The 12,111-nt window shown below is 46.1% G+C and overlaps 1 protein-coding gene across 1 annotated transcript in view; it reads left to right on the top strand.

Moving 5' to 3' along the window:
• UBA7 (ubiquitin like modifier activating enzyme 7) overlaps positions 1 to 12,111 on the top strand; it is a 426,723-nt gene that overhangs the window by 373,289 nt on the left and 41,323 nt on the right. The window contains exon 23 of the mRNA XM_029599673.1: positions 6,878 to 6,979. Coding sequence (XP_029455533.1) covers positions 6,878 to 6,979 — 102 coding nt within the window. The remainder of the gene's footprint in view (positions 1 to 6,877; positions 6,980 to 12,111) is intronic.

Genomic DNA, 12,111 nt, shown 5'->3' on the forward strand with positions numbered 1-12,111 from the left:
ACCCAGGTGTTTATTGCTGCCCTGTGTGGATTATAAATTAATTTCTTTATATTTATTTTATTTTATTAAGGCTTTTATATACCGACTTTCTTGATACAAATCAAATCAATACTAGCAATCATATAATGGAAGAGATATTCATTAGAGGTGAAACAGCCTCTGTTACTCCAGTAGATTAAAGGTTGAGGAGAAGACTCCGTGAGATATATGTTTGCAATGGATTTTTCTCCCTTGGGGAGGTGCTGATATCCAAGTACCACATACACCCTGGCAGGTCTCATTGTGAATGTAAAATGATAGGGGATGGGTTCTTTTTAAAGTGCCTCAGTGTAACTCTTATCCTGGAATATTTGCAGTCATTGAGCATCTGGCTTGTGCGGATTTTATTCTAGCCTTATGTTATTGGCAGGCCCAGATTTAGGCATCAGCAAAGGAGGCAACTGCCTCCGGCGACAAATTCTGATAGGTGCCATCACCTGAGTGTTAACTGGCGCAGTGAAAAGCTGCCCTTTCATTTTTCCCCAGTTTGGTTGCCGTGCAGCGATACTTTTGACTAAATTGAGCGCAGGGTGCTTGCACCGGTTTGTGCACGCTCACAGGCCCTGCCGTACTCCACCTCAAGCACAGTTTCCCTGGTAACAGGAAGCACCTGCTGTAATTGGAGAAGGAGCGCGGCAGGGCCTGTGAGTGCATTTGAGCTGGCGCAAGAACCCCGCTCTCAGTTTAGTTTAAATTATCGCTGCAGTACAACCAGACCAGGAAGAAAATGAGACTCGGAGGTGAGTGGAGACAAGACATAGGACCGCAAGGGGAAAGCTAGACGGGGGCCCCCACTCTGGTTCCTAGGAGGGAAGGGGGTATGTTCTGTCCCTCCCCCACACTTTATGATGATTTCTTGAGGGAGGGAGACTCCCCACTCCCAGCCGCACCCATCATGATTTCTGGCCTTAATGATGTACTAAACTGTGTGGCATTTTTTGGACAGAGCTAAAATAAATGACCCATTTTATAACCAAAAATGTACAACTGCTTCTCAAAATTCCAGATATTTGTGTGGAGAATCTGAGTGTAGGATGTGGAATTTATCCCTGGAGGCAGATGGAGTTACCCTTGAGAGGCCCATCTCACAGAATCCCTACAGAAAAGGGGCTGATAAAAAGCTCTTTATATAAGCACAAATTGTGTTTACACATCTGGAGCTAAAATAGTACAGATGGCCCGAGTATAAACTGTATATCTACAGCATCGTTCCCTTCCCCAAATGCTTATTTTTACATTTCCTGCTTCCTTTGTTTCCACGAGGAGGTCAGCTTGGAGAGCCAGCCCTGGGATCTGTGCCAGAAGCTCCTTATTCCCATTGTTTCCTATAACCAAGGAGCAGCCCTTTGAAAACTCACATGACCTATACAAGTAAGATGGTAGCTGAGGAGGGCCATGTCAACTCTCCCAGTGCACCTGTTCAGCAAGCACAACGTTCCATCTCCGTATCTCCAGGTGCAGCAGTGAATGAAGAGGTAGACATAATTGGCATGTCAGAGACTTGGTAGAAAGAGGATAACCAATGGGACAGTGCAATAACAGGGTACACATTTTATCACCATGATAAGGTGGATCAAATTGGTAGGGAGGAGGAGGGGTGGCGTTATATGTTAAGATGGCATAGAATAAAACAGGATAAAGATCTTGCAGGAGACGAAGGGGAAGATTTTAAATGCCCTGAGCGCGTAAATCTGGCCAGATTTACGCGCGCAGGGCCCTCGCACGCCTATTTTGCATAGGCCGCCGGCGCGCGCAGAGCTCCGGGACTCGCGTAAGTCCTGGGGCTTCGTAAAAGGGGCGGGGAGGGGGTGTGTCGGGGGCGTTCCTGAAATGACGCGGCGTTTCGGGGGCGTGATGCGGTGTTTCAGGGGTGGGCCCGGGGGCGTGGTCGAGGCCTCCGGACCAGCCCCCGGGTCGGGTGATGGCGCGCACAGATTTACGTCTGCTTTTAGCAGGCGTAAATCATGCAACAAAGGTAAGGGGGGGGGGGGTTAGATAGGGCCAGGGGGGTGGGTTAGGTAGAGGAAGGTGGGGAGAGGGCGAAGGAAAGTTCCCTCCGAGGCCGCTCTGAAATTGGAGCGGCCTCGGAGGAAACAGGCAGCGTGCGCTGGGCTCGGCGCTGCAGGTTGCACAAATGTGCACCCCCTTGCGTGCGCCGATCCCGGATTTTATAAGATACGCGCGTATCTTATAAAATCCAGCGTACTTTTGTTCGCGCCTGGTGCGTGAACAAAAGTACGTGATCACGCAAATTTATGAAATCTACCCCTAAGTGCACTGTGGAATCTGTTTGACTGGAAATTCCATGTGTGATGGGGAAGAGTATAGATGTGGAGGCAGTGCAATGTGTGGGGGTGGTGGCAGCGGGTCTCCCCACCCCTAAAATAAGGGGGGGGCGGGTCCATTCCCAGCTGCTTACTGAGTGCAACAGCATCCTGATCACATGGCAGCAACTTAAAAAAAAAAATCAGTGCAAGGGCCTGCAGTCACCCATTTCACGCTTAAGGCCCTGCCCCTTGCATAAGTTTCCATAGTAACAGGAAACCCATGAAGGGGGGAGGGGGCAGGGATGCCACAAGGTCTTGAGTGTGTGCGGTGAGCAGCTGCAGATCCCTTGCTGAATTTAATTTTTTTTTTAAGTTGCTGGCACCGTTACCTCAAGATCGGGACACCACCGCTTTAGGTAAGCAGCTGGGAGGCAGGCCTAGATAGAGGCATAGCAGTAGCAGCATCAGTGCTTCAGCGCCTAGCAAAACTTGGCACCAAAGACAGTTGCTTATGTTGTCTATGCCTACATCCAAGCCTGGCCAGAATGAACAGACAGATGAAATGCTAACAGAAATTAGGGAAGCTAACAAATTTGGCAACACAGTAATAATGGGAGATTTCAATTACTCCAGTATTGACAGGGTAAATATCACATCAGGACATTCCAGGGAGGTAAAGTTTTTAGATGAAATAAGACTGCTTCAAGGAGCAGCTGGTTCGGGAACCAATTGGGGGGCGGGGGCTACTTTAGAACTAATCCTTAGTGGAACACAAGATTTGGTGCAAAAGGTATAAGTAGTGGGGACACTTGGCAATAGTGACAATAACGTGATCAATTTTGACTTAACTGAAGAGAGGACATTAAGGAAAACTAGTGCTCTAGCATTTAACTTTCAAATGGGAGACTATGCTAAAATTAGGAAAATAGAAAAAAAAAAACAAAAACTAAGAGCTGCAAAGCTTAAGCATTTACATCAGGCATGGACATTCTTTAACAATACTATCCTGGAAGACCTGACCAGATGTATTACATGCATTTAAAAAAAAAAAAAATCAGAAGGAAAGCCAAACAATTGTTGGCATGGTTTAAAGGTAAAGTGAAAGAGGCTATTATAGCCAAACGAACTTCTTTCAAAAAAATGGAAAGAGGATCCAAATGAAGAAAATAGGAAAAAGCATAAATACTGGCACTTGGATGCAAAACAATGATAAGGCAGCCAAAAAGATAATTTGGAAAGAAGGTTGCTGTAGAGGGAAAAAATAATAAAAGCTTTTTCAAATACATCTGAAGCAGGAAGCCTTTGAGGGAGTCGGTTAGACCATTAGATAAGAACATAAGAACATGCCATACTGGGTCAGACCAAGGGTCCATCAAGCCCAGCATCCTGTTTCCAACAGTGGCCAATCCAGGCCATAAGAACCTGGCAAGTACCCAAAAACTAAGTCTATTCCATGTTACCGTTGCTAGTAATAGCAGTGGTTATTATCTAAGTCAACTTAATTAATAGCAGGTAATGGACTTCTCCAATAACTTATCCAATCCTTTTTTAAATACAGCTATTCTAACTGATCAAGGGATTAAAGGAAAGACCAGACCATAGTGGAAAGATTAAATGAATTTTTTGCTTCGGTTTACTGAAGATGTTGGGGAGATACTGGAAATATTTTAATAGTGATGATTAAGAGGGACTGAAACAAATCACAGTAAACCTGGAAAATGTAAGAGGACAAATTGAGACAAACTAAAGAGAGGCAAATCACCTGGACCAGATGGTATGCACCCCAGAGTTCTGAAAGAACTAAAAAATAAAATTGTAGACCTATTACTAGTAACTTGTAACCTATCATTAAAATTGTCTGGTGTTCCTGGAGATGGGAGGGTGCCCAATATAACCCCAGTCTTTAAATAGGGCTCCAGAGATGAGCTGGGATACTATAGATTGTTAAGCCTAACATCATTGCCAGGAAAAAATCATATATAACCCCTTTTTGGAAGTAGTAACTCCCTTCAAGGCACACAACTAATTTATATCTTCAGGGGCTACTGTGGCTAGCAATTCCATCCTACACTTTACTCTCAATCCCTGAGGGGATTCTTTTTATTGGGGTAAGCTCTCGCTTTTGGTCCAGATGATGTCATGATGCTCCCAGGGTGTGTATTGGTGCTTCCCATGAGGTGAGAGGCTGTAATAACTCAGACAGGACTGGGTCTGGGTGTTAAAATAATAGTTTACTGATTTGAAATCATTAAAGTCCATTGCCAAGAAGTGTAAATTTACAAATGATTGATGGTACATTAGTAATTTTCCTCTATAGGTGGGTGTCCTTAAATCATATCTCTGGGTAGAGCCCATGGTGATAGTTAATGCGCAAACTCTCCCAGTGGTTGTCGGGAATCCTAGTGGAGGAGTCCCCAACTTTACTGCAAGAATCCTACCTTCGTTCATCTTCTTTCTCGGACACCCAGCCCATCCTGGTCCCATAGGTGTTTGGAGATCCTATTTGGATCATTTTTAATTTGTTTTTTCTTCCTTGTAGTATAAATTTTATTTGTTTTAATTTTTATTTGTGGTTAATTTGTTTTGTTCAGTCTTTTGTTAAATTTTTGTTAATATTTGTACATTTGTTTTGAATGTTCGTTATACTTTTGTTACTTGCTCAGAACCATGGAAAATGCGGGTTATAAATTGTGAAAATAAATAAATACGTAAATGATGTTCCTAAATCCACACCCTCCCCTCCTGTCACTCAGGAAAGAGTGGGTGGGGGGGGGGGGGGCCAGAGGTGAGCCTGGAGCACACAGAGCAATGGTAGATCATTCTGTGCAGGTTAGGAAGAGCTGAGCTGGGGAATCACTGAGAGGTTAGGAGAAAGGCTGGGGAATGAGAGTGGACTGGCTGGTCATCATGTGTCCATTTGTAAGAGAGGAATACGGGGGGGGGGGGGGGGGGGAGTGCTTGTGTATGCCAGATTGGGTGGAAGGTTAAAGAAGGTATGCAAGGGGGATCAGAACCAGAGCATGGTCCTACCGCTTCCTCCTCCCCCACCCCCCAATCCAATTCAGATCCTCTCTTGCTTGATCTCAGATTCTATTTTCCAGATCCTGAAACCTCGCTTCCTTGCTATCTCTCCCCTCCTCCCAGATGCTGGAACTCACCCCCTAACCCCTGCTAGTCCATCCTTTCCTTCCTAAATCCCAGAACCTTCCTCCTCCCATCCCAGTTAACTGATCATCCCCCTCCTCTCCACTTCCTCCTCTCCCATCCTCCCATCCCTGTTCCTGTCTCCTTCCGCATCCCTAGTCCTCTTTCCTTGTCAAACTCTTGCTCCCGTTCCCAGTCGTCTTACCTTTTCTGCACTCCTTTCCTGGTTCTCCTCCCTTTCTCTCCCCATCCCTGATCCTCTCCTCCTACTCTCCCCATCCCTGAGATCTTCTCCCACGATACTTGAGGTCTCTCTTCCTCACTGAATAAAAAAAAAGTAAATTATAAGGCACAAACAAGGCTGGAAAACTACTTAATTTTTATAATGTAAAATAAAAGATGAACATAAGAAATTGCCATGCTGGGTCAGACCAAGGGTCCATCAAGCCCAGCATCTTGTTTCCAACAGAGACCAAACCAGGCCACAAGAACCTGGCAATTACCCAAACACTAAGAAGATCCCATGCTACTGATGCAATTAATAGTAGTGGCTATTCCCTAAGTAAACTTGATTAATAGCAGTTAATGGTCTTCTCCTTCAAGAACTTATCCAAACCTTTTTTGAACCCAGCTACACTAACTGCACTAACCACATCCTCTGGCAACAAATTCCAGAGCTTTATTGTGAGTTGAGTGAAAAAGAATTGTCTCCGATTAGTCTTAAAAGTGCTACTTGCTAACTTCATGGAATGCCCCCTAGTTCTTCTATTATTCGAAAGTGTAGATAATCGATTCACATCTACTCATTCAATGCCTCTCATGATCTTAAAGACCTCTATCATATCCCCCCTCAGCCGTCTCTTCTCCAGGCTGAACAACCCTAACCTCTTCAGCCTTTCCTCATAGGGGAGCTGTTCCATCCCCTTTATCATTTTGGTCGCCCTTCTCTGTACCTTCTCCATCGCAACTATATTTTTTTTGAGATGCGGCGACCAGAATTGTACACAGAATGGAAATGCTTGTTAATGTACTTCAGAATTTTCTAATTTTTTGCCAGAGAATCTACTCTTCAGCTTCTGTAGAAAACTGCGGGGCTGTACCTTAGGCCTTCTGCAGTCTGTTGCCTGAGATTGAGAGGGAAGGAGGAGGGGAGATGACAGCACCAGCAATATTCAAGAGTGGCCAAATCTTAAATCCGTCACTGTACCTCCCCATGCCACCACCCTTGGGGAGTGCTGTTGGGTTTTATGACAGAGGCATTAGGCAATTGGAATGAAAGTCTCAATCCAGTTTGCCCAAGAACCTGATTATCTTTTACTGAGTGTCTTGTCCTCTCCGCCATGTCACTGATTGATTGCCTTCCTACCATGTTAAACATTGTCTGTTACTGACTGTCCTGCCCGCTCTACCTTTTTCTCTTCTTACAGTATCAGCAGAAGGAGTGGACCCCCTGGGACCGATTTGAGGTTCAGGGCATCAAGGCAGATGGACAGGAGATGACCCTGCAGGACATGTTGCACTGTCTCAAGGTGACCACTTTAATCTTAACTATGAGCATACTTGAGCCCTATCAGGAGCATCTTCTCGGTCCTAAACAAGGAACCAAACCGCCTTGGAAGGACTCCATCCTGCTTCTTTAGAGACTAGAGAGGTGTTCATTCTAACGTTCTCCACATTACTGAAATAAGGTTGTAATTTTTAAAAAGTATAATTTTTCATTGTATTGATCTGACCCTGTCCTTAGCAATTCTTACTCTTTTCCTATTCCAGGGCAAGGACACAGGAAGTTTTTAAGAAGAGGCAGTGGGAAGGGGAGGGGCTCCAAGGCCAAAGGGTGTTGTTGGAATCATCATCATGACTTGACACCATCATGTCTTCTCCCTTGCCAGAATATTTTTTAGATTGGGAGGTGGGATTGCTACTCCAGCTTTGTTTAAATTTCAGGAGGTAAAGGAGACTTGTACTTAGGGAAGGAAGAGAGATGGGAGGAAATTAGTCACAGGAGACACTTTTTTAATTTATTGGGTCATAAGGGAGGGTTGCTGAGCAACAGCTGGACAGATTTAGGCCTGCTATAGTAGTGTCTAGTTTAATTTAGCTTACTTTTATTTCTTTCTAATACCATCTTTCCCATATAAAATCAAAGCGGTTTACAGTAAAGTATAAAAATCAATACATAAAATACAGAACAATTAAATATAAACTCAATGTATTCAATACAAACTACAAGAACAGTGAAATCAATAGAAATAATACTTTATTTATATATTTATTTGGACATTTTATATACTGTCGTGTCGTTCCAAATAAAGATCGTAACGGTTTACAAAATTAACATTCATAGTATAAACCAACAAGTGGTTACTGTTTAAGGGGGTAGTATTCATAGACAAGGATTAACATAAATCAAATTGGATGTTCTGAGACATAGGCGATAACAGTTTACACGTGATAGAGACTATAAGAATCTCAATATAATGTACTGTCTAATTAATGTAATCCTAATATCTCAGTTAATATCTCTTGTCCTTCTTGATAATGTGGTTCTCTGCATTCTGATGCTTTTTAATTTAGCTTATAAGCATTTTTGAATAGCCATGTTTTTAGCTTGTGATTAAATCTCTTTCTCTCTGGTACCAAGCATCATTTCTCAGGTACAGAATTCCAAAACTTTCGTCTTGCTACAGTTAAACCATAGACTCACAAACATATATCAGACTTGTACTCTCTCATAAAAAAGCAAAACAAGAGATCACATGATGTGGTGAGCTGGGAGGACGTTTTCCTCACCTGCTCCAGGGCCCACTCCACCAATCGCGCTTCATCCTGGCGGGATAGCAGAGCTAGAGACACCACCAAACTAAGGACGCAGAGGGCGAATGTCCATCATTAATTATATGAACCGAACCACACCACCGATGACAACCAAAGGGGGAAAACGCGACAGAGAGAAACCTAAGGCTCCAGCTCCAAAAATGGCGGCTGTCAGGGATGGTGAGCCCCCCTCCCCCACGTCCGGGGCGCTCACCATTATGGACATTAAAGCGGCGATCCGAGAGGCACTTGATGAAAAGCTTGATCATATTACGGCGCAGTTAGGGGAAGTCCAAGAATCTCTTAAGGAGCTGACCCCCCGTATAGAGCAAGCTGAGAATCGGATATCAAGTGTGGAAGATGAGGCCTTACAGACGGAGCAAAAGATGGCCGCCACAAATAAGCAGCTAAAACTCTTAGAAGATAAAATCGATGAGCTTGAGAATCGGGCGCGGAGGGATAATTTACGTTTCCTGGGTTTTCCGGAGAGTATCGAGGAGAGATCGTTATGTGCGCTCCTGGAAGAATGGCTCCCCACGTCCCTCACGCTGCCGCACCTACAAGGCAAATTGGTAGTTGAAAGGGCCCACAGGCTTGGTGGGAAGAGAGACCACTACACTCGCCCGCGGCTGGTAATCGCGAAAATCCTAAATTCTGCCCACAAAGCGGAACTGTGGAGGGCCTCAAGAGGTAAGCGGGATTTAACCTACCAAGGCAATGAGATCCGCATCTTCCAAGACTTTTCGGCCGCGGTCTCTGAAGCCCGCCGCGCTTTTTCAGCCGTTTGCTCGACACTGCACAGTCGCGGAGTAAAATTCACCCTGCTTTTTCCTGCGCGCCTTCGCGTCTGGCACGAGGACCGGGCACGAGTTTTCGAGACGCCATCAGCCGCACAGGCATTTCTCGCCGAGTTGAATACTAGCTCGGGGAGTTCAGGATAGAGCAGCAGGGGAAAAGGACGGTGGCTCTGGGCACGGCGTACCTTGCCGGCGTTGAAATGCAAAAATTAAGCCAGACTCCGGCTGGACTGCAGCAGTGGGGATCGCAACAGGTACCCTGTGCATGTGTTCTTACTTTCAAGTTACGGAATTGATAGGGGGCACGTTAGCCACCTTTTGATCGAGAGTTATAGGCCGCGGAAGAGACTTTCACCAGGGCGACAACCCGGGGCCCGGGGGGGGGAAAACAGCGTGGCGAAGGCGATGTTGGGGAGGGGAGGATGGCGAACCAGCCCTACACACTTACAACCATGAAATTAGTTCAACGCGTGGAACTGGAAGGAGAAAGAAATTTTTGACGGCTTTGGACCCCCCCCCCCCCCCCGGTTCACGGACAGACAGATTTGTTTACTGAATTTGAGCAGGAACGGCTCCAAAAGGAGGAACGGTACTCCCCGGAGGAGGGTTCTCCAGGTGACCAAGAAATATGGGGGATCGCCATACTGGCCAGGAAACAGAGCAGGGCTCACCCCCACCCGGGGTTCTTCTCTCTCTTTCTTTTTGGACCGGGGCCAAATGGGACATACAAAACATAGTTTTCTTTTACAAAACTAAAAACAGCAATATACAGCAGGGGTTCAAAAACATATCTTTACGCAAGGGTGCAGTTTCTTTTTACTCTTCGCGTGGGATTCCCTGTATCGTCCCTGCAGGAGACCCTCTTGCCGGGCTGACTCAAACTTCATGGGGAAGGATACGGAGCTCACCTGGTAACTCTTGCAAACTGTCAGCAGGTTAAGTACACTCCCCAGGCATAAATAAAGTCGGGGGCATATGCGAGAGAGAAGGGCCAGTTGGGCATATCCGCTAGAAGAGCTGTTTGGGCTCGTTTGGGACGGATCTGATATGACACATCCGAGAACCGTGGACATTTAACGTGGCTAGGAGAAGGCCCTGGGTTTCTTTGGACCCTCTGCGTTGGTATTGGTTTATCCTTGCCAGAGGATCTGGTTTTGGACTTGCACCCCCACTTGGTGGAGTGGGGCACCTGGACACATTTAAGAGATCTCCATGCCTCCGAATCCTTTTGGAGGTGTTAAAGTTTCTAGTTGTTCTGGGGTTAAGGTGGGGATGGGATGGGGAGGGGGGGGAAGGGGAGGGGGGGAGGGGGGGAGGGAAAATGGGGAAAGTTTCTTTGGCCTAGGGATCGGGGGTGGCATACTGGGAGGCGAGCGGAGGGGTGGCTAGGCTGGGGGCCACCCTCTGCGTTAGATGGCATCGGGAGACATAAAAGCATTTTTTATACAGCTCAGGGGAATGTCTAAATTAATATCATGGAATGTGAATGGATTGGGAACACCAGTGAAGCGGAAAAAAGTCCTGGCATATCTTAAGAGATTGAAGGCTGATGTAGCTGGCATTCAGGAAACACACTTAACAGCACAGGAAAGCCAAAAGCTGCAAAGAGATTGGGTAGGGGATTGCTTATATGCGGCGGCGGTGCATAGAAAAAGGGGGGTTGCCATATTGATTAATAAAACAGCAAATCTGCAGGTCTCCCGGTCCATTTCAGATCCGGAGGGTCGATACATTATCATCTTGGGAACTTGGAATGGCAGACCTGTGACCATCTGCAATGTATATGCCCCGAATGATTATAACCATAACTTTTATGTAAATCTGTGTAACCTATTGCAAACAAACACACAGGGAACCCTGTATGTCTTAGGAGATTTCAATTGTGTACATGATGTAGCACTGGACAAAAGTGACCCGCAGAACAAAGGGGTGGGGGGTGGGGGCAACAGCCCCAAACAAGGTGTAGCCTTTTTGTGCCATCACTTAGCTCTCCTAGATGTGTGGAGAACACTCCATCCCCTGGAGCGGGACTATACGCACATATCACGTTCTCACAATACACTCTCCAGGATCGATTACATTCTCGCTCCTAGGGATGAGCTGTCTGCTATACAAACTGCAGAGATCGAGGTATTAGCTGTTTCAGATCATGCCCCGGTTTCTATCCGCCTACAGGCACCAACTTCTATTCCTCAATCCCGTTTGTGGCGCTTCCCTTCTTTCCTCAAAGCGGACTCCCACTTCCGGGAGTTTTTAAAACACAAATGGAAAGATTATGCACAAAATAACAAACCACGCTGACACACCGCAGCTATACTGGGAGACAGCGAAAGCGGTCCTCCGGGGAGATATAATAGCCTACGTACATGCCCGAAACAAAAGAATAAATCAGTCTATTGTAGACCTTGAGGGCCCACTACAGCGTGCAAAGACGGCACTGAAAAGCCATAACTCCGACGCTAATCGGAAGGAGTTCTATAGTATTCTAGGTCGTTTAAACACACTCCTGGATCTCAGGGCGCAGTCGTATCTCTGGAAAGGGCAGCAGAGTTTCTTTAAATATGGCAACAAGCCTAGTAGGTTGCTGGCCAACTTAATAAAAATCCGACGACGTAAAGCGGCGGTTGCAAATTTACGTACTCCCACGGGTCACCTTACCAACAAGGACCAAGACATACGGGAAATTTTCCGTCAATTCTATAGCTCGCTGTATACAGCGGAGCCTGGAGGGGAAGGGGCCGTGGAAGATCACTTCTTCTCTGATGTGGCTATCCCTACGCTCTCGGGGTCCCAACTTACATTTTTGAATCGCCCAATTCAGGAATTCGAAATTGCCCAAGTTATCGCAGCTGCCACCCCCGGAAAGTCGCCAGGCCCAGATGGCTTTTCCTACGATTTTTACAAAATCCTGGAGTCCTTCATTAGCTCGCCCCTGACGGAATACTTTAGGGAAGGCCTTCGGCTACAGCTTTTCCCTGCACAATTCAACGAAGCGCATATTATAGTTTTGCCCAAGCCTGAGAAGGACCCGCTCAGCCCCGCTTCTTACC

Source organism: Rhinatrema bivittatum, chromosome 4 (assembly GCF_901001135.1).
Source record: "Rhinatrema bivittatum chromosome 4, aRhiBiv1.1, whole genome shotgun sequence".
Lineage (NCBI taxonomy): Eukaryota > Metazoa > Chordata > Amphibia > Gymnophiona > Rhinatrematidae > Rhinatrema > Rhinatrema bivittatum.